Source organism: Typopeltis vanoorti, chromosome 1 (assembly GCF_054136105.1).
Source record: "Typopeltis vanoorti isolate ZY-2024b chromosome 1, IOZ_Tvanoo_1.0, whole genome shotgun sequence".
NCBI lineage: Eukaryota > Metazoa > Arthropoda > Arachnida > Uropygi > Thelyphonidae > Typopeltis > Typopeltis vanoorti.
The window spans coordinates 100,648,004-100,674,744 of record NC_143549.1 but is presented as its reverse complement, the minus strand read 5'-3'; the positions used below and the strand labels follow the sequence as shown (position 1 = coordinate 100,674,744).

At 36.2% G+C, this 26,741-nt stretch overlaps 1 protein-coding gene across 1 annotated transcript in view; it reads right to left on the bottom strand.

The window, feature by feature from the left end:
- The window catches only part of LOC150110255 (uncharacterized), a 133,445-nt gene that overhangs the window by 86,467 nt on the left and 20,237 nt on the right, over positions 1-26,741 (bottom strand). Inside the window, exon 2 of the mRNA XM_090398613.1 lies at positions 9,070-9,124. Coding sequence (XP_090254739.1) covers positions 9,070-9,097 — 28 coding nt within the window. The 5' untranslated portion in view covers positions 9,098-9,124. The remainder of the gene's footprint in view (positions 1-9,069; positions 9,125-26,741) is intronic.

Here is a 26,741-nt window from a genome sequence, read left to right as displayed (position 1 = left end):
TAATGAGGTATTCTATCAAATGTCCTTGCAAAATCAACAATCAGTGATGTAGCCATTTCCCTTATCCAAACAGTGGTCACTCTATTACAAAATGTGATTAAATTACTAATGCAGGGCCATGCTGTCCAACTTAAAATATCATATACCTATCCACCCCTTCCTAAATTCTACCTTCACACTTTTCCAATATCCTACCCTCTACCCTAAGAACCTAACTGATCTGTAACTTGTTACTTCTATCTTGAAGTTTCATTTATGTAATGGAATCACAATGGTCGTCTGAAAAGTTCTCGGCCTAGCAATGAAAAAACGAATTTATAATTTCAAAATTATTTTTATTTTTCAACATAATCTCCTTTAAGACTAATACATTTATTTCAGTAATGCTTCAGTGCAATTATCCGTCCCTGTAGAGGTTCTCAGTAAGATCTGCAAAATACTTCTCTACAGTTGCAATCACCTCTTGATTTGAAGAAAAACGCTGACAGCGAGGAAGAGTTTTAGTTTTGGGAAGAGATAGAAGTCAGAGGGAAATAGGGTGGATGTTCCAACAATTCATAGTGCAGATCCCTTAAGAAGCCATTGACAAAACACTTTTATAGGCAGGTGCATTGTCCTGATGAAAGATGATTTTTTTCTTCTGCAAACCGAATCTTTTCTCAAGAATTTTTTCATCTAGTCTGGTTAAAAGATCGGAATAATATTATTCGGTTATTGTTTTACCCTTTTCAAGATAATTAATAAACAAATGCCTTTAGCATCCCGAAACACCAATGCTATGACCTTTCCTGCTGATGGAAGAGTTTGTAGTCTTTGGCGCTGAAGAACTGGCTTCTGTCAACTGTTTTGACTGCTGTTTGGATTCTGGTGTGTAATGGTGAATCCAAGTTTCATCCATAGTAATAAATCGATGCACAAAATCAGTTTTATTCTTGTTAAAATGCTCAAAACACTGTTCAGAGATTTTCATGGAGTGCATTTTTGATCTGCTGTGAGCAAGCACAGTAACCATCTTGCGCAAAGCTTTTTCATTTGCAATTCTTCATGCAAAATATATCCTATACCTTCTTTTGAAATGCCTATAGTCTCAGCAATATCACGCACTTTGACTTGCCGGTCATCCAATACCATATCGTGCACTTGATCAATGATTTCTGGGACTTTTTGGACCTTCACGTGGATCATCTTCAAGGCTGGTATGGCCACATTTAAACTCGGCAGCCCATTTCTTAATTGTCAAACATGAAGAAAAAGAGTGCCCATAAACTTTTATGAACTTCGAATGAATTTCTTTTGGCGTTAAACCTTCTTTTACAAAGAATTTTATAACCTTACAATACTTAATTTTATCCATTTCAAGGGATACAGACAACACTTTTGCTTCAGACAGATGTATAAAACAAACTACTTGATAGAATGATTTGCAATTTCACATGGATGCTTATGACAGATGTACCAACTTAGAAAAAAAAATCTTGCTGATAGTGTCGCCATCTATGGTCTAGGCTGAGAACTTTTCAGACTACCCTCGTATATTACCTTTTTTCTGCTTTCTCAGAACTTTGCCAGAGCTGAGATTTAGATTAGACAGCTAGGTCAGAGGCACTTTCAGTTAGTTCTCTTGCATTCTTATAACACACTAACTGAAATGCCATGCAGTCCCATTGTTATATGCATATTGATATTTCTCAGCACATTCTCTAGTTCATCTGTCTCAATTCTGACATAAGTTTCTGTCAGCAACTGCAATATTACATCCAGATGATATTCCTTTGCAAAAGCATCACTTAATATTTCAATTATTTCTTCTGCTTCTATCATTTTTTCCCTACAATCAGCACTGATTAAAGCTATCTTTCCATAATTATTCTCCCTCTCATTCACTACATAAATAAAACGTTTGACCTGCTTAGCAAATTTCCTTTATCTAATTTTCCTCTTCTTAACCATGCTAGTCATCCTTCTTGCTTGCACCTTGTATAGCTCATGGGCATACTGATCACCTTTTTCTTTATATTCTCTCCACAATGTTTTCTTTCTTTTTTTTTCAATTTTTTTTAAGCTCCTCCTTATGTTGCTCCTCGTCCATTTAACTCCCCCTTGGTTTATCCTCCTGATTCTAGATATGCAGTCTGATATTGCTTCCCTCAAACAATCCTTGACTATTACCTAAAACAGAATGCCCTTTATTATTAATGTAAACTAATCTAAGCAACTGCATGTACTGATTTTTTTTTAAAAAAAATAATTTTTTATAGCAACACTACAGTACCTCTTGAATAGGATGAAGATTGTGAGCAATGAAAGAAAGAAGTCTAAAATAATGATTTTAGAATAAGTTTAATCTAAGTTTAGAATATTCCAGTGGGAATTTAAAATGATAGTTTAAATTTTCACTGGCAGTTTTCAATCTAGGAAATGCGAAATTCATCAATGTGACTCTGTTGAAAACTGTTGGTACATCATCTATTGCAAAAAATTTATTTTCAGTTGGAGGAAATGCCAACTTGATCTGGGTGGTAGATGGCATTACTTAATAAAACACCACCACTTGTTTACTGAAGGTAGGAAGAGTATGCTATGTTTCGTCTTCAAAGTAAATGTTCTGACTCCTATTTTTAACTTACAGTGAGTAATATCCTTCAAAAGTGTACCAAACATAATGTAGAAATTTAGAAATTTCTCAAAGTGAGGATAGGTACAACAGAAAAGTGATTCAACAGGTCAGTACCAGAGAATACACAGTACCAAATCTGATAGTAATGCATCAGAAGCTTTCTTAATTAGTTAGTATAATCCTGCTATCAACTCATCTCTGCCAGATTATGCCTAGTGGAAGTCTAAGCAATGTGGTATATGGGGATGGAAACAGTAAAAGGTCACATTACAGCCAGCAGACTTAGCGCTATCTATAGTGTAGATGTTTTTAATATTATCATCTTCCAAGGAATTAACTCTTCTGAACACCAGCAATGAAGAGAAAAATAATTATCATATGTCTACAATTATAGATTCAAAAAACACATTTAAGGAAAAAAAAAAAAAAAAACTCTTCCACATCTATATCACTAACATGTGACATAAACATGAACATAAATGATGTACACCACTCAGAGACATCTGGAACCAACTTCCTAATATGAACTAAACCTCTTTCTCTTTGAAGCTGTAAGAAAAAGTGTCCATCCTGAATGTTTAAACTACACTCTATATAGATGATATTTGTATATTTATGTGGCTTGATGTTCTATACCAGAGAAAATGGCAGGCTTCCATTTTCCAGTTCTAATAACACTGCCAGAAGTGATGCTGAATTATCTGGCGTATGTAATGATTTGGCACAACTCATCCACTTACATACCAGAATAAAAGATGAACTCTCTTCACTCTTAAGCAGTTTTTCTTAAAAGGCACTAAGCTCTCCTCAGGTTACTCTGACAGTAATCTCATAACAAGTTGCCTCTTCTATAAAGTATCCTTTTTTTTTCATCTAATCTCAGCCTTGTGTCCTCTAGTACTACAAGAGTATGCCCTCTGGAATTTCAACTCTTCTTTAATATTCTTTTACGACTAAAATTAACACACGTGTACCATAGTAGTAGGTTTTTTTATTACGAAAATATTTTGTCCTAGGTATCTTAGGACATCATCAGTAAAGTGGAACAATACTAGGAATGACACAAAGGATAGGGTGCGTACATGCAATGGAATAAAAATTGCATGCAGTGGCGCATTACGGCATGAACTTAGATTAAATTGAATTAAATTAATTTAATTAAATTACAGTTAAGTTTTTTTTTACACAATTTTGTATGACAATTTCCCATACTTTAGGGATGGCAAGAACATCAGTGTGGTTTAGATTTGGTCTGTGAAGTAGGGCTTCAGCACTTTCTTTATATAAGCATTCATATTTATATGAAGATCTATGTAGGAGTTTTGTCTTTTCCCTGTGGATCTTGTGGTTTGGATTTTCAACCCTGTGTTGAGCGAGGCCTGATTTTTGCAGTTTGACGAGGCAGATATGGTCTTGATGTTCCGAAATGCATTTAAAAACTGATCTGCCTGTCTGTCCATAATAAGAGAGTTTACAGGAGCATGGAACCTCGTATACACCAGGTAGTAGAATAGGTAAAAGTTTGTCTTTGGGCGAAGGTAACAGGTTGTAGATCTGGTTGATGGATTTGTAGGTGGCAGTAAGATTGTATTTCTTCATAATTTTCGAGAGCCGTTCGGAGATGCTTTTGATATAAGGTATGGGAATCCTATGGGCTTGTCTAGGTTGATGTGTAGAGAAGTTGCTGATAATTTTTTGAGTTGTTTTGAGATTGTATCCATTTAGAGTGGCTGTGTTTTTGATTATTTCCAATTCTTGTTTTAGAGAATCCTCGGAGGAGCAAAATCTGTGTGCTGTGGTTACCAATGATTTAATGATGCCAAATTTTTGAGAGGGATGGTGAGCAGAAGTATAATGAATGTAGCAACCTGAAAATGTCGGCTTGCAATAGACAGAGGTGGAGATGGAACCGTCTTCTTTTCTTTGGATGTGTAAATCCAGAAAGGGGATGCCCAGTGGGGATTCTTTTTCTAATGTAAATTTGATGAGTGGATGAAGAAGGTTGATTTTTTCTAAAAACTGAAGTAGCTCTTGTTCGGAATGACTCCAGACTGAGAAGATATCATCGACATATCGAAGTCAGGGTTTTGGTTTGGGTTTAAATGCAAGAATTTTTTCTTCAAGATGTTCTATAAACAGGTCTGCCAAGTTGGGTGACAAGGGGAGACCCCATTGCTGTTCCCCTCCTCTTGCTTGTAGATTTTTCCTTTCCATGTGAAGTAACCGGAAGTGATAACAAATTTGAAAAGTTCAACAATATCCGACGGAAATTTTTGATTTAATAGGTCTACAGTTTCTTTATGGGAGATATTGGTGAAGAGAGAGACGATGTCGAAGCTAATTAGCATGTCAGTTTTCAGCAGTTGAAAGTTTTTTATTTTGGTGTGAAATTCTGTGGAATTTTTTATGGAAGAGGTTGAATGGCCTATGTGGGGATGGAGAAGGTTGGATAAGAATTTTGATAACTTGTAAGTCGAGCTGCTAATTGAATCAACGATAGGTCTGAGTGGGACGTTTTTCTTGTGAAGCTTGGGTAAACCATATATTCTCAGAGGTTTAGCATCATATGTCTTGAGTTTTTTTGAAGTTTCTTCATCTAAAGACTTTGTTTCATCGAGTAACTTGTTCAGTTTCTTCAGCTGTCTTTTTGTGGGATCATAGTCAAGTTTTGCATAAGTAAAAAATAACAACTGTAATTTAATTTTAATTTAATTAATTTAATCTAATTTAAGTTCAGGCTGCAACATGCCACTGCACGCAATTTGGATTCCATTGTACGTACGCACCCTATCCTTTGTGTCATTCCTAGTATTGTTCTACTGTACTGATGATGACCTAAGATACCTAGGACGAAATATTTATGTAATAAAAAAACCTACTACTGTGTTTCACGTGTGTTTAGTCATGAATTCTCCACAGGTTTTTCTATATAATCAAATTTAATATTCTTTTGATTCAAACACTGCCTTCAAATAACATGACAGAAATAATCCTTGCAAAGAAAGCTTTGCTGTTAGCAATGATTTGACACAATTTTACCATCTACCAACCAGAATACTGGATAACCCTCTCCATCTTCCCAACTCCCCTGACTCTGTGAATGTCAGATCTCCTTTTGGTAACTCAGAGCTAAATCCCATCCAAGATTTCTCTTCTATGGAATATCCACTCACTCTCAATCTTATGCACTTTGGCACTACCTAGTCCAGCCATAAATACTGTTACAATTTGAACAGTGCATAAATCATTTACAGCTTTCAGCCCATACAAACGACATGTATCATGAGCACACACAGCAGTGCTCAATATTCAATTCCCCCATTTTTCATGCATGCTTGAAATCTGTGAGGCCACATATCAATGGTGACATCCAACAGAAATGCTGCCACTGCTCACTCCAAATCTACCTGCAGGCTGGTGATGCTGGGGTGTTGTGTCTTGCAGGCTATTCTCTCGAGCTTTGACCACAATTTGAAGTCCAGTGGATTTAGATTGGGACTTTCAGATGGTGATATGTGGTAGGGCACATTTACCTCCAACCACTGTTGTGTGGTCCTTACCGTGTGTGCAGGGGCTGAATCCTGTTGGAAGGTCCACCATCTACCATGAAACAAGGTGTTGTTTAGGTGCTGTACTACAAGTTTTAACCCCCCCTTTTTTTTGCAGTGTGGCGATCCCTATCGTATCATACTCCAATTTTCACAGAATGCAAGGGTGTTTCATGGAAAATATGACGATTTTCCCATGACAAAATTCTTTTATTTTGGCTACTGACATATCTGCTTATGTGGAACCATGCTGTGTTTTGATGAAAATATTGTCCAGCTCATAAACTCCATTTTCTTCAACAAATGATTGAAACCCCTTACAGTACAATACATTTTTCCTTATTCAGTGGCTTCAATTCATGAACTGAGTGATCATGGTAATTGTCTAATTTTGAGGAACAATAGAGTCATGATACTTCTGAAGAAACTCCTCCTCAACATTTGCATAAGAATGGCAGGCAAAATAACATTCTAAAATAACTTGTTGCTCTTGGGAAAGTGTCATTTTGCTTTCCTCATAAACAAAATTATGTAATGATTGCCCAGTACCCGAAATGTGGCAGATAGATTACATGATACTGGCCAGTAGTCCTAGGGAACCAGCTATATATGTGAAACAAATAATTAGAATTGAAACACTTCGATAGAGCTCAGTTTCAACTTTGATGTGCATGACTTTTGGATCATCACCCTGTACATGCTGTTCTACTAGATCAGCAAAACAAGACCTATAGCAATAAATTAGACTATTACTTGTCAGTACTCCAATGTTATTGTATCTAACATTTCATTCTTCTATGGCACTTCTGACTGAATCAATCACCTATACCTTGGTCTTCCCCCAGGTCTTTTTCCTGTCATCTTGGCAACAACAAACACCTGTTTTGCTAACCTTTCTTCTCATCTGTTTAAATGACCATACCACTTATGTGACTCAATGCTGTTTCACTCCATTAAGCCTCTAATATGAGTTTCTTCCAGCATTTAAGCCTTAACACACAAATGACCATATCACCTTAGACAAGCCCAGCTCACATTCTTGAATGCAAAAAGCATGAACTTTCTTCCTAATGTCTTTATTTTTAATATCATTCTGTCATCTGCTCAGGCTTCTAATTTTTCTCTGAACTCTCATATCTGTGGTCTCCTTGATCAAGTGCTATTTGTATCTGTCTTGTATACTTGCTAGTCTGGTGTTCTGGCTAATTTCTCTCTTGTTCCATATAAAGTTATTCAACTGGCTCCCTGTCATACCAGCTTTGCTTATTCCATTGTCTATTTCCAATTTAATTTGCCATCTTCATTAAAAATTATACCTAAATAGCTGAAATATTTTACTTTTTCTTATATTTTACTTATATTATATTTTACTTTCAACAGAGAACCTATAGGTTCTCTGTTGAAAATGCAGCTGAAGTTTTCAAAGTTCCTGCCTGTTTTTCATAGTTTTGGTCTTTTTATTGCTGATTATCATGCCAAAATTGTTACAGCTGTTATGCAGTTTAAGTTAGAGAATTCTGGAGACTTGCAGCAGACATATTTAGAAAAACAACATCATCTGCATAAAGCAAAGAGCTAAGTTTGATATCTGTGATTCTAATATTGGGTTTAATGTTACTTTATTTCATAATGAGATCCATATGGATGTTGAATAAGAGTGGAGATAATATGCATCCTTGTCTTAGTGCTGATTTGACATCAAATCATCTTCCTATATTTCTAGCTGCTGACTTACAACTTAAGACTATATAATGATCTGTATAATACTCCATTTACCCGATATAATTGTATTGATTTTAAAAGCTTTATTCTAGGCACTGTGTCATATGCCTTTTCCAGGTGTGTAAAACTTAAGTACAATCCTTGCCACATTCCCATGATTTCTCAACTATTTGTTGTAAAGTGAAAATCTGATATAGACAACCTCTATTTTTCCTTAACCTAGCTTGTTCTTCTCCTGCTTTCTCTCCCAGAATTTTTCTTGGCCTCTTTTCAAGAATGCTTGCATAAATCTTATCTGGAACACTTAGTGGAGAAATTCCTCTGTAATTCTCACATTCAGATTTATTCCCTTTTTTAATGGATGGGAACTATGGCCGTTCTACTCCAGTCATCTTGAATTTGGCCTCCTGACCTTGCCCTCTGCACTATGCAGTGTATCCACTGCATGCTTTTAGACCTCCATATTTGAGCATTTCTGGTCAAATATTATCTACTCCAGCTGCCCTTCCATATTTCAAATTTTGATGGTTTTTATACCTGAAGCATTGATATGTACTCCTGTTTGCATTCCTCTTGAAAATTTCCCCTTAAACCTCCATTCTCCACTCCATTGTCTCTTGAATAACATTTCTCAATAAATTTCATCCACACGCTACATCTTCTAACTATTCAAAAAGAACATTAGTAGGTTTTCCTTGCACTCTTAACTCCTGTCCACTTGTGTATAAATGTGTTTCAGACTTCTCATGCTTGAGAACATAAAATGTAACAGATAAATTGTATTTTAATAGCAACTCTACCTTGATAAGCTAAAAGCACACACGAGTAATGTAGGTAAGCAAAGGTTAAATAAACCTTGTTTAAGATCCCTTTTTTATGCCATTAGTAAGATGGATAGTGGTGTTATTTTAAGTGAGAAATATTATCTGTCACCTAGAACTCAAACTATACAAATGATTTTTTTTTTTTTTTGATTTTCTAATATTTTTATGTAATTTATGACTTCCTGTGTCTGTTTCCTACATAATATAAACTTATGGATAACTAAATAACCAACATTAAATGCTCTTGAAATGAAAACCCTTGTTAATAAAATAACTGAATAATTCTTTCAGGATAACTTTTGCTCTCATTTAAATCATAACACTAAAACATTTTAAAAAAATGAAAAAAGATATATACCTGCTTTTCCATCATAAGGTAAATGCATATCTTTGCTACCACAGTACAAGTATACCTGAAATTATATAAATCTTATTATAAAACTCATTTCTCTTAAAAGACTTAAAAAAAATATTGTTCGAAAAATGCAATTTCATCCTTATTGCATCCTTTAATGATATATTTTATTACATTTTCAAGTTCTTATGTCTTTTAAATTTGCTTTGCTTATACTTCAAGTTTTCAGGATTTTTAGGCTTTAGGCTTTTAATGTACCTTTTTGGTCTGACCAACTTTGTTTTTATTTTTACTTATCATCAATATCATACTTATTTATTATTAGTAATAAATGAGTTTGATGTTGATAATCTTGCCGATTAAGCTTTATCAAAATTGCTGTTAAAGCAATTTTGATAAATCTTAATCGCCAAGAAAATACCTAAAGAGTTTACTGTCAGTACAGAAAAAGTAGGCAAGGATACTGATTTATGATCACTTTCATTAATATTTTTAATACCCCTTAAAAAAAAACATATTCAAAACATTTAGCATTGTAGGGTGTTCCATAGAAGAAAGCTTTGCTTATCACTTTGTGCAAGGTGTATGTTTTTTTACAGAGTGCTGAATAAGCAGAAATGACACCAAGATCTCATGATAATAATAATTACAAAACAGCTTCAGTAACAAACAAAAGCCATACTTCTAAAACTTGTTAATAATATTATTATTATTATTATACATGCATCTCCATAGAGTCAGGAGACCTAACTATCCACACAATATCTATCATACCCCTTCTTGAACTCACTAACAGACGAAGCACTAACAACTGAATCAAGTAATGCATTCCATTCATTCACCACTCTCCAAGCAAAAAATCGAGTCCTTATGCCCTTATTAACCACACTTTTACTTGGTTTCCAGGGATGACATCTTGTTCTTCCATCACTAGCAAACTGCTGAAATATTTCCTCTGCATCAATCCTATAAAATCCTTTTACCAACTTAAATGTTTCTGTCATATCCCCTCTTCTCTGCCTATCAACCAACTTCTGTAACCCGCAGCCTCTCAGGTTATTAATGTAGGGAGCATTCCTTACATCACCTATCAACTTGATCACTTGCCTCGGAATCTTTTCTGTCACTTCAAGGAATCCAGGAAACCAGACCTGAGCCTGTTGAAAGTTTATTTTTCACTTGGTTAGAATATAATAAATTTAGTTTAATCCTTTTATCCAAGTGTGAGCAAACAAAGTTTGCACCTGAAGTATCTTCAGGACTGGGGTGAGGTGGTACAACACCAGGGCGACTCCTTGCAAAGGTGGCACACCAATTGGCAACTCCTATAGGTAGAGATGACCTTGCTAATGCTTCTGACTGGTATCTCCACTTGGGCCTGGCTCCCACTGAAGAGACCTCAATAAAGGTCGAAACTAGTCTGGGTAGTGGCCCTTCCCTTAATGCATAACATTAGACATATCCGCAAGGAGATGTGTTTTGCATTATGGGAGATACTGAGATAGGAGTGTTGGTAGCTTGCTCCACCTTTGCAAGGAGTCGTCCTAGTGTTGTATCACCTTACCCCAGTCCTGAAGATACTTCAGGCGCAAACTTTGTTTCCTCACACTTGGATAAAAGGATTAAACTAAATTTATTATAGACCTGAGCCTGGTAATCTAGATGTGGTCATATCAAGACTTTATAAAGAGGAATGATAACTCCCTTATCTCTGCATGTTACTGTGTTTCAAACTAAGTAATGCTATGAGCTAACTTGGATACCTTGGCAATATGCCCTCTGAACTTCACCTCTCTGTCTACCAACACCATCAAGTCCCTAGCCTTATCAATCACGTGGAGTACAGTTCCATTAATGTGGTATACAGCTTGTAATCTTTTAATCCCAACATGCATAAATTTTTACTTTTCACATTGAACTGACATCCATTTTGTCTGTACTGCCAGATTATTTAAATCATCATACAAGCTCTCTATGTCAGCTTGATTAATTATTACATTACTCAATTTGCATCATCAGCAAACAACTGAACATCTTCCTTCAAGTCATTTCTTGTATCATTTATGTGACCAGTGGTGTGTGCAGCACACCACTGGTCACCTTCTTCATCCTGGACTCTGCTCCTCCATACACTACTTTTTTGGCATCTGTCTATGAGCCATTCCCGTATCCACATTACCGGTTTAATATCCATCCCCATTTGTTCTAATTTGCATAACAGTATTCCTGGGAGGGGGGGGGGGGGCTTAGCAATATCAGCCAGTATCATTGCATAGCTACTGCTGGATATTGTTATAAACTATCTATTATAAAAAGTTAATAAATTACTAAGGTAATACCGACCTTTAACAAAACCATTCCCCCCCCCCCCCTCCTATAAATTATCATATTCTTATGCACTCATTCCTGAATTCTGTCTTTAACCAACTTTTCCTATACTTTTACCACCACTCCCAAGATGGTGATTGCTCTGTAATTTTCTACCGCAGTCTTTAGAGTCTCTTTTTATGCAAAAGAACTATTTTACTCTCCTTCCTCCCTAGGGACCTTACCAGAGCTCAGACTTAAGTAAAAAAGCCAAGTAAAAGCATTGACAATTCCTTTGCACATTCACATAATGCCTGAGCTAATATCCCATTGAAACCTACAGCAGTATTTTGCATTTAAATTCTGCAATATCCTAAGTACCTCTGATTCATTAACCTCAATACTCATATCAGTTATTGCTACATAAGACACAGAAATATTCTCACTTGGGTAATAGGCTTTTGAAAAGTGGTCACTCAGTAACTCTACTATTAGATCTGACTCAATCACCTTGCTACCATCAGTACCCACTAAAGTTATTCTTCAAGAGTCATTCTTCCTTTTTACTTGCCACATAATGAAAGAATTTGTAGGAATTTCCTTTCACCTGCTTGTAATCTGATTTAGCCTTTCTTACGATGCTGGTAACCTTTCTAGCCTGAGCTTCTTGTAAATCATAACATTTTATTTTTTTAACAAGTTTGCTGGATTCTGGATATAAAATATACACTGCGCTCTTGAAAAAGAAAACAACTATATTGAAAAACATTTAGTAGAAGAACAAAATGGATTTAGAAAGGATCGATCATGCATTGACTCAGTCTTCACTTTAAAACAGTTAATTGAAAAACAAAGAGAATTTAACTTAAAAATACTAAGAAATTATATACTTGATTTAATCGTATAACCAAGTGAAAAAACTTTCAACAAAGAGAATTTAACCTAGATACTCATATATTATTTATAGACTATGAAAAAGCCTTTGATTTAGTAAAAAGAAATAAACTCTTTGAAACAGAATTACCTCCACAATTAATAAAAGCAGTGGGCAATATTTAGGAAAATAACAACATAACAGGGAAAACCAAAGACACACTACAGAGTGGATAAAAATAAATAGAAGAGTAAGACAGGGATGCAGCCCATCTTCAATTATTTTTAATATATATATATATATATAAATGAAATACTAAAAGAATGGCAGTGTATCAATAATACAGGAATACAACTAGAAACAAATTACTGTTTAAATATATTATTATATGCAGATGACCAAATTTTAATTGCTAACACAGAAGACAAATTATACTTGGCTCTCTACAATCTAGACAGGCTTGTTACCAAATACTGCATGAAAATATCTTCCAAAAAAAACAAAAGTTATGGCATTTAAAGGAAGGGAACCAATAAGAAGTAAAATAGTTCTAAACAACAAACTAATTGAACAAGTAAATAATTTTAATTATCTCGGTTGTAATATAAGTTACATTGAAGAAACTGGGTTCAAAGCAGAAATGAAATTTCAAAGAACTGCAGGCTACACTAAATTAGGTAAGAAAAGAAATTCAGACATTTTAAAAGAACTGCAATAACAACAAATTTTACTAACAATAGAAAATTACAGAAACAAATGGATCCAACATGTAAATAGAATGTTACCAGAAAGATTACCAAAAAGAATACTAAATTATAAACCAAAAGGGAAAAGAAGTAGAGGAAGACCCCTAAAACGGTGGTGTGAGGCCGGAACAGGCCAGTAGGTCTAATATCATGTTAGAAAGAAGAAGAAAAAAAAAACATTTTCTTTTTTTGCAGATCATGCATAATACTACTACTCATCCATCGAATGCCACCTTATTTATCTTCCTGACCATGGGAATACATTCTGATATTGTTTCCTTCAGATACCCGTTGATATATCCTATACAGTGCTAACATCTTTCTCCTGCAATTTCTTATGCTATGGGATGACTGTAACCTGTATACATTCTGGTAGTTTCAGTATTCACAATAGTTCCATATTGATTTTTATTTGATCTATTCTCCAAATTATTCCATGATAAAGGATCACCAAAAACACAATCCCTACATAGGCTTCTCCTTCCTACTCTCAACCTTATCAATTTTAGTTTCCGTGTTCAAATACTTCAACTTGCTCAGAAAACAGCAACCTCTTCAAACTCTTATGACCCTCCACAGGCCTGGCTGGTGGCGTGTGCGAAGTGTGTAATATACACAGGCGCCACAGAAGAAAATGCACCTAAAAGATGTAAAAAAAAAAAGAGATAAGAGTTTAAATGAACAACAAATGGTACATATAATTATGAATGTACGTCTTCATAATTATGAATATAATTTGAAGGGCCCCTTCAAATCTTCCCGGAAACGAACAAATAAATTTTGAAATTGTATCTTGGATCCGATTATATCACTGTAATTTTTGATTAAAATTTACGAAAATATACCTAAAATAGTTCTTCTTTATTTTTTGATGTATCATAAATCAACTTATGATTAATTATTGAGTTCCGTGTAAAAAAAATTTGTATAAGCAGGACTAATCCATAGGTAACATTATACTGTAAAGTGGTTTTCATTTGTTTTTCATTTCCTGTTCGTTTTATTCACACTTTATTCAAAAAAAACTTTTTTGGAAAGGCGCCGAACATTAATTGCACACACAAAAATACTAGGCGCCAGCACTGACCCTCCATGTTCAGATGCAATTCATCTCTTGCCTACAGCTCTCTCTTTTGCTTTCAAACATACTCTAAACATCAACATATTCCAGACCTCGTTTTCTACAAATTCTTGCAATCATATCATTCATTATTATTGCTCTTCTAATAAACTTAGAATCCGAGGCAGCACACTCACTATCTCCCCTTTGACACGTTTCTTCTTCACGATATCTAACATTGTTTGTAAATTATTTGTCACCCGATTAATACTACCTCTCAGATCATTTCTGCCCACCATCTCTTCTACATCATGCCCTCTTTATTGCTAAAGTCACCCTCTCTATTATTCCACCAAATAAGCACTCCATACCCTTAATCAGTGAATCACCATATATTTACATTATACCACTCATAACTTCATTCACACCCATGCCAGTGTCTCTCACTTCCTCCTTTTCTACACTCCTCTGCTTCACTCTCCTGATTTCATGGCTTTCCCTCATCACTCTTTTTCTTACTCCGTCACTCTCATGACATCTTATTTTCTCTTGACCTCTTGTTCTTTCATTCTCTTGACTTCTTGTCACTTCCATTCACTTTATGACTCCCTCATTCACCAAAATTCTCTAACTGCATCAGCTAAAGTAATCTCAGTGGTCCTAATCTCTCTCTATTGATTGCACTCAATTCAATTTTTATTTTATTCCCTGCACCTCCTTACTGAGCACCTCCAATTCCTCTTGCAGAATATTAAGATCAGACATTTTAGTGCCAGAAAAGAATGGCAAGCTCTTCTTACAGGAATCTTGATCTTTAGAGAATCATCAGAACCAGTACTATGATTGATAATTTTGTTAATAGTAATACATTATGAAATAACTTTCATTTAATAAAGCCAGGCTTTCCCAACCAACCTTATTGATAGAGTTTATCCTGGAAAAAAAAATTGGTTTTTCATCTGCAACATTGGCCAGAGAACACGTGAAATCAACAAACAAAAATACTGTTAGTGGGCAGTATATATATACATAATGTGTGGATAGTGAATTTTGAATTAGTCAGTAGCATAGTGTGAATAATGGATTAAGTAGTGTAGACAGCAGACTCCTTGGAGGTGTCATGTAATAATAATAAACAAGAGCTGAACAACCAACATTCTTAACAAAATTATGAATTCCCAATTTTATTAATCACTAGAATATTTTGATGTAGTGATATTTGATGCATAACTTCCATTTGTATTTGAATTAATAATTTCCTAGCATGAAATGAATCTTACTTCTTTTCAGTTTAAAAAGTTACCATATATGGACATATTTTCATCTTCATTCATAATATTGGTTAATAATAGTTGTCCATGATATTTATGTTCTACAGACACCCTCCCCAAAATTAGCTTTTTTGTTTTGTTTTGTTTTTACTTTCCAAATGATGTTGATGCTTCTGTACAGTATATTATTATTATTAAGAGAGACCTCCAGGGAGTCCGAGACTCATCAAGGGAGGCCACATACTACACACACAAACACACCAGCTATCATACTTATTCTTGAATTCATTCACACTGTTGCACTCACAACATCCAAAGGCAATCCATTTCAATCACGCACCACCCTCTGAGAGAACAATCTAGCCCTTGCAACCTTCATTCTCAGCTTCCAAGAATGCCCTCTCGTCCTTTCCCCACCCTTGAAAAAAGTCTATCAACTGAAATCCTGTATGACCCTTTCAGAAATTTGTAAGTCTCAATCATATCACCTCTCTTTCTCCTGTTTGCTAATGTCTGCAGTCTACAAATTCTCAATCTGTCTTCATAATCAATATTCCACAATCCTGATATCATTTTTAACACTCTCCTTTGTACTCTCTCCAATATATCAGATATCCAATATATCATGTTTGCTAATGTCTGCAGTCTACAAATTCTCAATCTGTCTTCATAATCAATATTCCACAATCCTGATATCATTTTTAACACTCTCCTTTGTACTCTCTCCAATATATCAGAATCACAATAGAAACCAGGAGACCAGACCTGCGCACAATAGTCCAAGTGAGGTCTTATCAAGGGCTTGTAAAGAGGCAAAATAACATCCTTATCTTTACATGTGAATATTCGTTTCAGCATTATCTTTTGACTTGTATTTGCAATCTTTGCCACATGCTCCATGAACTTCAACTTCCTATCTATTAACATACCCAAGATCCCGAGCCTCATCAATTTCTTCTAGCCTAATCCCACAATATAATATGACATTGGATATCTATTCATGTTGAAATGAATGACTTTACATTTACTGACATTGAACTGACACCCATTTTCCCATTCCCGCAATTCCAGCCTATTCAAATCATTCTGCAAGTACTGCATATCAGCAGCATTCTAGATTACCCTACCTATCTTTGCATCAGCATATAGCAGTAGTCACTTGCCAAATCCTTCCCAATATCATTAATGTACAGATTGAATAACAGTGGACCAAGCACTGATCCTTGTGGTACACCACTTGTTACCTTAAACCTTGCAGACTCAGATCCCCGGTATACTACTTTTTGATATCTGTCACTCAGCCATCCTCTTATCCATGCTAATATTGTATAATCCAAACCTATTTTCTCCAATTTATGCAACAGTCTACCATGCTGTATTCTGTCAAAAGCTTTAGCAAAATCCAACAGTATCATGGTGTATCCATTGCCCTTGTCTAGTTCAGTGGTAACATTGTTATAGAATGTGAGCAAGTTGCTAAAACATGACCTTCCCTTAGTAAATCCATGTTGTTCATTGCAAAGTAGAGATTCACTATTAATCCATTTCTGAATGCGAGCCTTAACCAATTTTTCCAAAATCTTCACCACCACCACTCCTGAGATACTAAGTGTGGTGCAAAGACCGATACATCGGTCTTTGCACCATACTTGTGCAATGGAATCACCATATATTCCTTCCATTCCTGCAGAATATTCCATGTTCTGAGACTCATATTAAACAGCCTGGTCAAAGAAATGGCCAGTTCAGCTGAACACTCTTTTAGCACACGTGATGATATTCCATCAGTCCTTATTGCTGAATTCTTATTCAATTCGTGCAACAACTCTAATATCTCGGCCTCACACACCTACGTTTCTTCATCTAATGAAGAGGTAACGGTAAGCTCAATGTTGCATTCAGCAGGTTGATAGCTTTTAACAAAATAAGCACTCATTAACTGAACAAGCTCTTCTGCATCTGTAACCCTCACACCATCTGGATTTAGAAGAGTTAGCCAGCAAAGGTTGGTCGATTGTTAGCGCCTCTGCTACTAATGGCTCATGCAAAAAGTTAATCAAGTTTGAGTGCAGTTAGTAGTTGGAAGGGGAATCAATTGTTCGATGCTGTTAGCACACTCTCCGTCGATGAGTCTTTGGACTCACTGGAGGTGTCGCATAATAATAATAATAATAATAATAATAATAATATTCTTTCATATTCATTCTTTCTTTTACTTGCAGCATATCGACAGAATTCTTGTGTGTTGTCTTTAGCATGCACAGTCTGTAGGTAATTTACCTTTAGTGTTTTTAAATTCTGACAAAATAAATTATCCAGGCCTTAGCAAGAAGACATTGAGAGAAATAAACAGATTCGTTAAGACCTTTTTATTCCCCAAATGGAGTAGGTGAGATCATTTTGGCCTTTAACTTCTAGACACTAATGGGTAGTCAATTTCCATCTTTAGCCACTCAGAGATAACTACTCAAGACCTATCCCTAATATTAAATTGCATCTAATGAAGAGAGCATGTCATATAATTGTATCCAATTTCAACATATTACCCCTATGTAATTTTCCATATATTTATAATTTTTACACAAATATTAATTTCAAATATTTATGTATACTAATTATTGTAGTGACTAAATAGCATCCAAAGTGCAGAAAGAAGGATGGGACAATGCATCTTTAGACCTGTAAATTTCCCTTTACCACAAGACAAAATATTAGAATTTCATTTATATAATTTTATAATCATAATTTTATTATTATATTAAATTATTGAAAAAAAGTATTTTTTCCCACTGACGAGACCTCAACAAAGGTCGAAACCGGTCAGGGTAGTGACTCTCCCCCATAATGTATAACATCATACATGTCCACTAGGAGATGTGTTTGGCATTATGGGAAATACTAAGGATAGTGATCAGATCTTACTCCACCTTTACTACGAGTTGCCCCTGTCATGAAAGGTTTGCTTACACTTGGATCCGCCGAAACTTTTATAGTTTCTATATTTGGCATGAAACTTGTAGTTTCTCCATTCGGCTTTGAAATAATGTTGGATTCAATATCCACTTAATTTGAATAATATTCAAATTAAGTGGATGGTGGATTATGTGGTGTAGAGTGCCCTCCCACAATGAATCCTTGGACTCAAGGAAAGCATTACGTAAATGATAATTAGGATATCATATAAGTTCATGATCGATTCTTTTTTTTCACATGTTAAGTAGCTGATTCCCATTAGGTAGCGTTTGGATTGTGTTACTTGGAAATTGTGCTGTCTTAAATTATATATATATATAAAATAATATATTATATTATAATTATAAATTTTAATTTTGTCATGAACCAGGCATCAGGGAACTCTACCATCCTAAAGGAATAGATGAGATCAATCAATGAATCAAAATTTTATATGAGCTTCTTTTTTAAAACAAATTAGCCAATCTCATATGTAATAGTAGCTGCCCTCCTCAAAAAAAAAAAAAAAAAAAAAAAAAAAAAAAAAAAAATTGAGTTTTTCTTCCAGCATATAATTAAATCGGCCAAAGACCATACATGCAATTAATCGGCAAAAATTGCAGTTAGGTGCCCTCCCACAATGAATCCTTGGACTCAAGGAAAGCGTTGTGTAAATGATAATTAGGATATCATATAAGTTCATGATTGATTCTTTTTTTTCACAAGTTAAGTAGTTGATTCCCATTAGGTAGTGTTTGGATTGTGTTACTTGGAAATTGTGCTGTCTTAAATTTATTACTTTAAAAGTGATTTTACCCAACCTTCTGTTCCAAATGAATGTATACAGCAATAGTGTTCAAGGGACTGAAGAATGCTATACCAACTGTAAATATCTTGAGCTTTTCAAAAAAAATAATAATTAATAATAAATAAAAATAAACATTCGCTATTCTAATATAGGTGACAGCAAGCTCCAGCACACAATGTATAGTAATGCTGACAAAACTGAGCAATGACAGAGTGCTTGAAGTCTCAATACTGCAGACCACTTGAAGCTCTGCCGTGCCAAAGCTGCAAACTAGACATTACTATTACTATTATTATGTGACCCCTCCAAGGAGGCCAAAGACTCATCAAAAGAGGGCACCTACTCTACAACTCTCCATCTCCACCACTCATCCACCAATTACAGCAAACTGCATTATCTACACCAACACCATCTACTTCCGCTTTCCACCACTAGTATTTTCACAGACAATCAGAAATATCCATGTCCACGCAGGATTTGAAACCACAGCCGTTTGGCTGGAGAGCAGATATACTAACCACTCAGCCAACCAGGCTGGCATTACAAAAATGAAAAAGCTCCTATGCAATTTTTGTCGCTAGTAGACTCATTCCAAAGTGTGCCATGATCAATGAATTGATCTTCAAACTCCTCAGGAACCTCAACCAGTCATTTTTCTTTCTTGTGCCCAGTCCTGTAACTAGTTTTGCATGGGCTTTGTGCAATATTTTATATTCCCCCCCCCCTTTATTTTTCTGGGAAAAAAAATTAAAAAAAAACAAATACGATATAAATAGAACGGTTAGCTTTTAACTTTAACTAAAAACATCATGGAATCGCCCTCCCCCCCCCCATGACCGCAAAATTTAAAATTTGAAAATGAAAATGAAAATATGATACTGATTATTTTTTGATATCCCATTTCATGCCCCTTGGTCCTGTGCACCTGTTGCATCTGCCTAGTTACGGCACCGCTTGAGCCTCCCTTCCATTAAACAGTTTCTACTCGGAAAACGCAAGTATCGCCTGGAACAGTGCCTTATCACACTTGATGAAACTTTCTTCCATAAGCAAGATGAAACTGGTGGAAATAAAGTAAATCCGCTAATGCTGAAAATCGCTGCAACTGAAAGAAAACTCGGAGCGATTTACGATCGTCAGTGTCTCGAAAATGACATGTCTACTGCCGACAATGCCAGCAAGCTTCGAAACCTCATTGCCTGTCAGTTCAAGACACGATTGGGGCTAAAAGTAAAAAGTATAATACTGTACTATCATCCTGAATTTTTCTTTCGGAAACAGATGCAAGCTCGCCGGCTTCGTGTCCACTATTACACCAAGCGGCGGCCAAACTTCCTGCGCTCGATAAAAATTATTATTCGTGACACCTCCAAGAAGTCAGAAGACTCATCGCGTGAGGACACCTACTGTACAACTCTCCGTCTCCAATACTACTACTACTACACAGCACCCCTACTACCAATCACCTACATCAACGCCATCTACTGTCCACAACCACCACAGCTAGTATTTTCTGTCTGCAAGTTGCGTGTGTTCTGAATGTCTGTATGCGGGATAGTTTCCGGGTTTTTCATCAACTGACGAGGCAATGAGGTTTCGAAAAAAAAAACCCCTGCTACCTCCGTATGAGATCTAGCTAGTATTTTTTGTCTGTAAGTTGCGTGTGTTCTGAATGTCTGTATGCGGGATAGTTTCCGGGTTTTTCATCAACTGACGAGGCAATGAGGTTTCGAAAAAAAAACCCTGCTACCTCCGTATGAGATCGGCTAACTCACCTTCAATTGAAAAAGTCCATATAAAGATTCCTCCCGTCATGACGATAATCGAACTTAGGCCTTTTCCTAATCGAAGGGCTCAACGTACCGTCGTTCTTCTAATTGCGCTACGGAGGCGACTTACTGTACCAGCCCGAGAAGATCTGCATTCATATCGGCCGTGAACAACAAGTCAGAAAGCACTCGTAAATATAACTGGTACGAGTCCTGCCACATCTTATCACAGCAGCATACCCAACGATTACGACAAAAACTGGAAGGAAAACGTGAAAGTGGAGAAGAAGCACGAGCAATCAACTACAAAAAGGTAACAGTTGTGAGAAAACCAAATTCTACTAATAAGCAGCATGTAAACCAGAACTGAAACAACGCATAGGGAACGTGGGATCCATGCGATTAACAACAGACTTCACAGATCATTCTAAATTTATTTCGCAAATATACATGGTCTGAACTCCAACCTCAATGACGTTCATTTCCAACACTACTCTTCTCAACCCGTTTATTCCTTTCCCCTCGGAGACAGGGTTTGTGCATATGTTCAATCTGATGTACCATGCCAAAGAGTATTCATCTTATCTCTCGATTGGCTGAAAATTCATCTGCTTATTCTGTCAAGTTCATTTGCTGTCTCTTCTTCTTCTCTCTTCCATCATCTAGGTGGATGATGATGAGGCCGAATGAACTCTTTCCACTTCTGTCTGTCCCGGGAGAGTCCAAACAATTCTGTACAGTTTGGTGTCACTTGTTTCGTCTGCTGTCTCTACCGATGTCAAAACTATTCTGAACTTTTCGATTTCTTTTCCCTAAATGTCGATTTTCTTCAATCCAGCTTTCCTAGCAGTGAAGTCATCTTTCTTGGAGACTTTATTATTCACCACACTATCTGGTTTGCCTCTTCCAACTGCACAGATCAAGCAGGGAGAGAGGCTGAGACATTTACAATCACTAATGATCTTATACAAATTGTTCACATGCCCACAAGACAACCACATGATAATAATGATGAGCCTATTTTTCCTCCCACTATAGGGTGAAGTAGAACATTGCGGGGGGTTCTACTTATTCCATGGTGATTCAGTCCATCTTGGGAGAGTGTTTATTCACTTATATGAATGAATGTATGAAGACGAAAGACAATCACAAACATCCATGCCTAGGCGGGATTCGAACCCACAGCCTCTTGGCTGGAGAGCGGATACGTTAACCACTCGACCAACGAGACAACCACAACCCCTCTCTAAGCACCCTAGACCTCTTCCTTACTAGTGATCCATCTATGTATGCAGTGAACAGTCTCTTCCCTGTGCAGCTCAGACCACAATCTCAAGTGCAGATGGAGCAACACGTACATAACTCACATTCATATAGTTCATTGTATGGTCTTACAAGAAAAGCCAGTGTGATGATCTTTGCAACTTCTATGGCTCATTTCCTCGGTCAGATTTTCTGATAATTAATGCTATCCAACCCAAACCTATGTGCTGAATAAATTATTGAAATAATTATTATTAGCATGGAAGCATTTATTCCCACCTCCTCTCTAAATTACTGTCCACTATCTAAGCCCTGTCATTCTTTCACAAGTGTACCAAGATCGCACAAAAGAAGAGTCAAGAATACTGCAACTGGCTTGCATCTAAAACTCCATTTTCCTATGCTGTTTACACCAAAGCCTGGAATAGCTGCAAGATCAACACATCAAAAACGGACTTTGAGAAAGAGCAATCTCTAGCCAAAGCTGTTATCCGTAACTTCTACCCAACACTACCTCACCACTACTGCACCCAGATGGTACTATTGCATCATCACCCACAGAAAAAAGCCAACCTCCTAGCTTCCTACTCCTCTAATTCTTGCATGACTGATCATGGTAAATGTCCCCTAACTATTCCAAACACTCAACACACGCAATGTCTTATTTGACTTTTTTTTTTTGCCAGAAATGGATCAGAAAAACTGTACCCAAATTGGATACGAAAAAAAAAGTCTCCTGGTCCTGATGGTATTCCTACAACTTCTAAAGGCTTGTGATCTGGAGTTGAATTTTTACACTCTATTATTCCACTCGTATTTATCTTGCAGTCTGGAAATTAGTCCACATCCTATACTACTTTCCAATTTTCCTCACCTCAGTTCTTTCTCTTTGGAAATTTTGAACTTTGATGAAACCATCAATACCCAACTCCTACACTACCTACTGTAGAAGGCTCTCATCTAATAAATGACTGCCAGTATGGATTCCATCGCTGCCGATCAACAGAGGGATTTGCTGTACTTACCTATGCAACCCATTTCTGGACAAACACCATGGAAACATTTCGCGAATCTCAGGTGGTTGCCATCGATAGCTCCAAAGATTTTGATCGAGTTTGGCATAAAGGTCTATTAAGTAAACTCCCATAATTTGGTCTGCACTCTGACTCTGCAACTGAGTTGTTAGCTTTGTAACTGTGTAGATGAATCCTTATCTTCTAAGTATACAACTAATGCTAGGTTCATACAATGTTTTGTTCTTTTGTCCACACTCTTCTATATATAAACTATCTATTCTAGATGAGAATCAATCCAGTACATAGTTTTGCTGAAGACAATAGACAATGAGAACAATAAAGCAGCAACAAAAACGAACGTTAACTTGCATACTGAAGTCGAAAACAAGAATTCTTGCCCCACTGAATAGAAACATGCAGCAGTGAAAAATCAAGATACTGAAAATGAATTAATGACACCGGGAATAGAAAAATTCGAAAAGCATTTAGATAGGCACAGAAAGAAAGTTGAAGACTAACGTTATCATCTGTTCACTGGACATCACAGATGCCGAATGAATCACTCAGATGCTCGGTGATGTACCACACCAGTCCTCACCAGGTGGTAATGTTCTATGCTTTTCTGGAGGGTTCAACTCTCTGAAGATCAGTCAATCCAGACATACCATGCATCCATCCATCTCACTGACGGTCTACCAGTTCCTCCTTTTTTTCTTTTTCTTTTTGAGATCTTGTTCATGACAGACTGTCTTAGGATCATAATTACACCTCTTAGACAAGCACTGTATGTTATTTTTCCACTGATTGAACAACCGGGATCTCTCACCTTTTGAGAAACCACTTGGTCTGCTGTTTTTCAAAATCGTCGTTCCAGCCAGATGGGCACTTACAATCAACCCTTTATGGAACTCCGAAAGATCCTTTGTTTATCCCATTGGTGTCAACATTATTGACGATTACTGACCAGCAGCATTCTTAAATAGTTACCTAGAACACGTGATGATGCATGTGACCAAGTATTTTGCATATACGTTGCAGAAGTGACGTTTACGTATATCTGCATAGAAGTTTCTAATCAGTGACCGGCATATGTGTATCACACAAATGTGGAAAAAAAAAAAAAGGAGTAAGGATAACAGAAACGAATTAAACAGTCCCAACTCCTCTGAAACAATTCTGAATTCCGGAAAGAATTCTGAATTCCAGGAACTTTTCTTTCTGTTACTGTTCTGAGAAGTCCTCTTTCCATCCTTTCAATGAGTCCAGTGTATTTCAACTTCTGTCAACATCCTTAAGGAACCTTAAAGTTCTGCTGAACCTTTCTAGCAACCATCCGTTTGGTTGATATATGATATCCTTAACAGTCTTCTGTAGCACCAGATCTCAAAAGCAGATATCAGTTTCTTATCTGACTTCTTTAGGTTCCAAGTCTCACATCTATACGTCGCTTTGGAAAAATAGCTGCAACTAGAATCTTCAACTTTGTTCCTGTGGCAATCCGTCCAGATTTTAGACAAGTCTATATTAATAATGGATCCCAGGTACTTGAACTTGCCGACTTCCTCAATTCTTTCTTCATTTAGGTACACTTGTTTCTCAGGAGCTTCCCTGTCTATATTTCATTTAAGAACCATAATCTTCCTCTTGCTAGAATTGAGCTGAAGTCCTCGGTTCATAGTGATCTCGTTATTTTTGTCAAGAATTTCTCCTAGTTTTTTCTTGTCATTACAAAAGAGTACTGTATCATCAGCGTACCTCAGATTACTGATCAATTTACGTATCCTAATTTCTGTCTGAAGCTCATCCAATGCTACATGCATGATGATGATACTCCCTTTTTAACATGAAGCCAATCAGTTAATCCAACGCCTGTTCTCACCGTGGCTTCTTGCTCACTGTACAAGTTAGCTATCAACCTAAGAATATGTTGAGGAAAACATTTACGTTGACAAGACAAACTAAAAACACCACAAATGCGAATACATAGTTGGTTTCTTTCGAGTATATTGACCATGGACAAGATCTACAGCTTTACTCTTTCTGCATACGGTACTGATTGCCATATTCTTGATAATTCATCTCATCTGTGTTTATGCGAGGTACAAAACAGAAATGTTTCACTACCTCAGCAGCCTCAAGAAAAGTCTTTCAGATCAGAAGTGGATCGATGCAACACTTTAGTGCTATGTCATTGTAAAAACTGTATACTGGCAACCGCCCTTCCCAATGTAGTAACTAGGTATTCTTTACTTGACGTAAAATGCTAATTATTCATCCTGCCTTAACTAAATAATGCCTTTTAGTTTTTAATTTTAATATAGGGATGGTGTCACAGGATCTGCACTTGGCACTTTCTTACATCAAAAATGTGATAAGCAGAGTATGCCATATTAAATTTCTCGCATCATTAATTTAGGATAATCCAATTCTACTGATTATCTACCTCTTGCAGCTACAATAGTCAATGCAAACAGACGATTGTGTTGATTAAATCCCGTGACCAAAATGCCGAAATAAGCCTTAAGCTAGCTAGTTGACTTCCTTAGTCTCTAAAAAAGTGAAGATATTGGGATTATATACCGAATGTTTAAAATTCTTGGAAGGTAACAGTTAATTTATAGTATCAAGACACGATACACTCAATTTCATACTCATCCTTGGGGAATTGCAGGTTATTGTTCCTTCGACAGTTTTTTTTTTTTTCATACTGCATAATACAGATACAGAGTCGTGTCTTCATAAACTGTACGTCCCTTAAATTACGGACCTCCAATTTTTTTTTTTCGTAAGCAAAAGCAGAAAAGTATTGCTCTGATAAATCTACTCTTAAGTGAGATAGATGTATACGCAAAAACTAGCTTTTAATTAAATTGTTAATTAGATAATGTAAAGCAAAATTTGAACTATATCTAGCTAAAAAGTGCTATGATTTATCCGAAAAGCTACACATACCGGCCACTGAATTAGAAACGTTTATTCGATACCGTGTTGGACCTCCTTTAGCAACTGCCAATACCGATTGTCTTCAATTCCCTGCGCATAGTTCGATGATTTAGTCGAGAACAGCCTTTATTAAGTGCTTCGGTCAATCGCTGCACACAGGAAGTTCTGTTTGTCGTACAAGTCGTTTCAAACGACGGCGATCTCGTTCCTGATAGACTGTCTTAGGATCATAGTTACACCTTTTAAACAAGTAGTACGGGTTATTTTCCCACTGATTAACCAACCGGGATCTCTCACCTTTTGAGAAACCACTCAATCTATACTGTTTTTTTTTTTTTTTTAATTCGTGGCTCAGGTCAGACAGGCACTTACAATCAGCCCTTTATGGAACTTCAAAAGATTCTTTGTTTTTCCCATTGTGATCAACACTATTGACGATTACTGACCAACAGAATTCTTAAATAATTGCCTAGTACACGTAGTTACGTACGTGACTAAGTATTTTGCATATACGTTGCATAAGTGACGTTTACGTATATCTGCATAAAGGTTTCTAATCAGTGACCAGTATGTGTATCATACAAATATTTAAAAAAAAAAAAAAAAAAGGAGTAAGGATAACAGAAAGAGCCTCCGTAGCTCAATCAGTATAGACAAAGCCTTTGG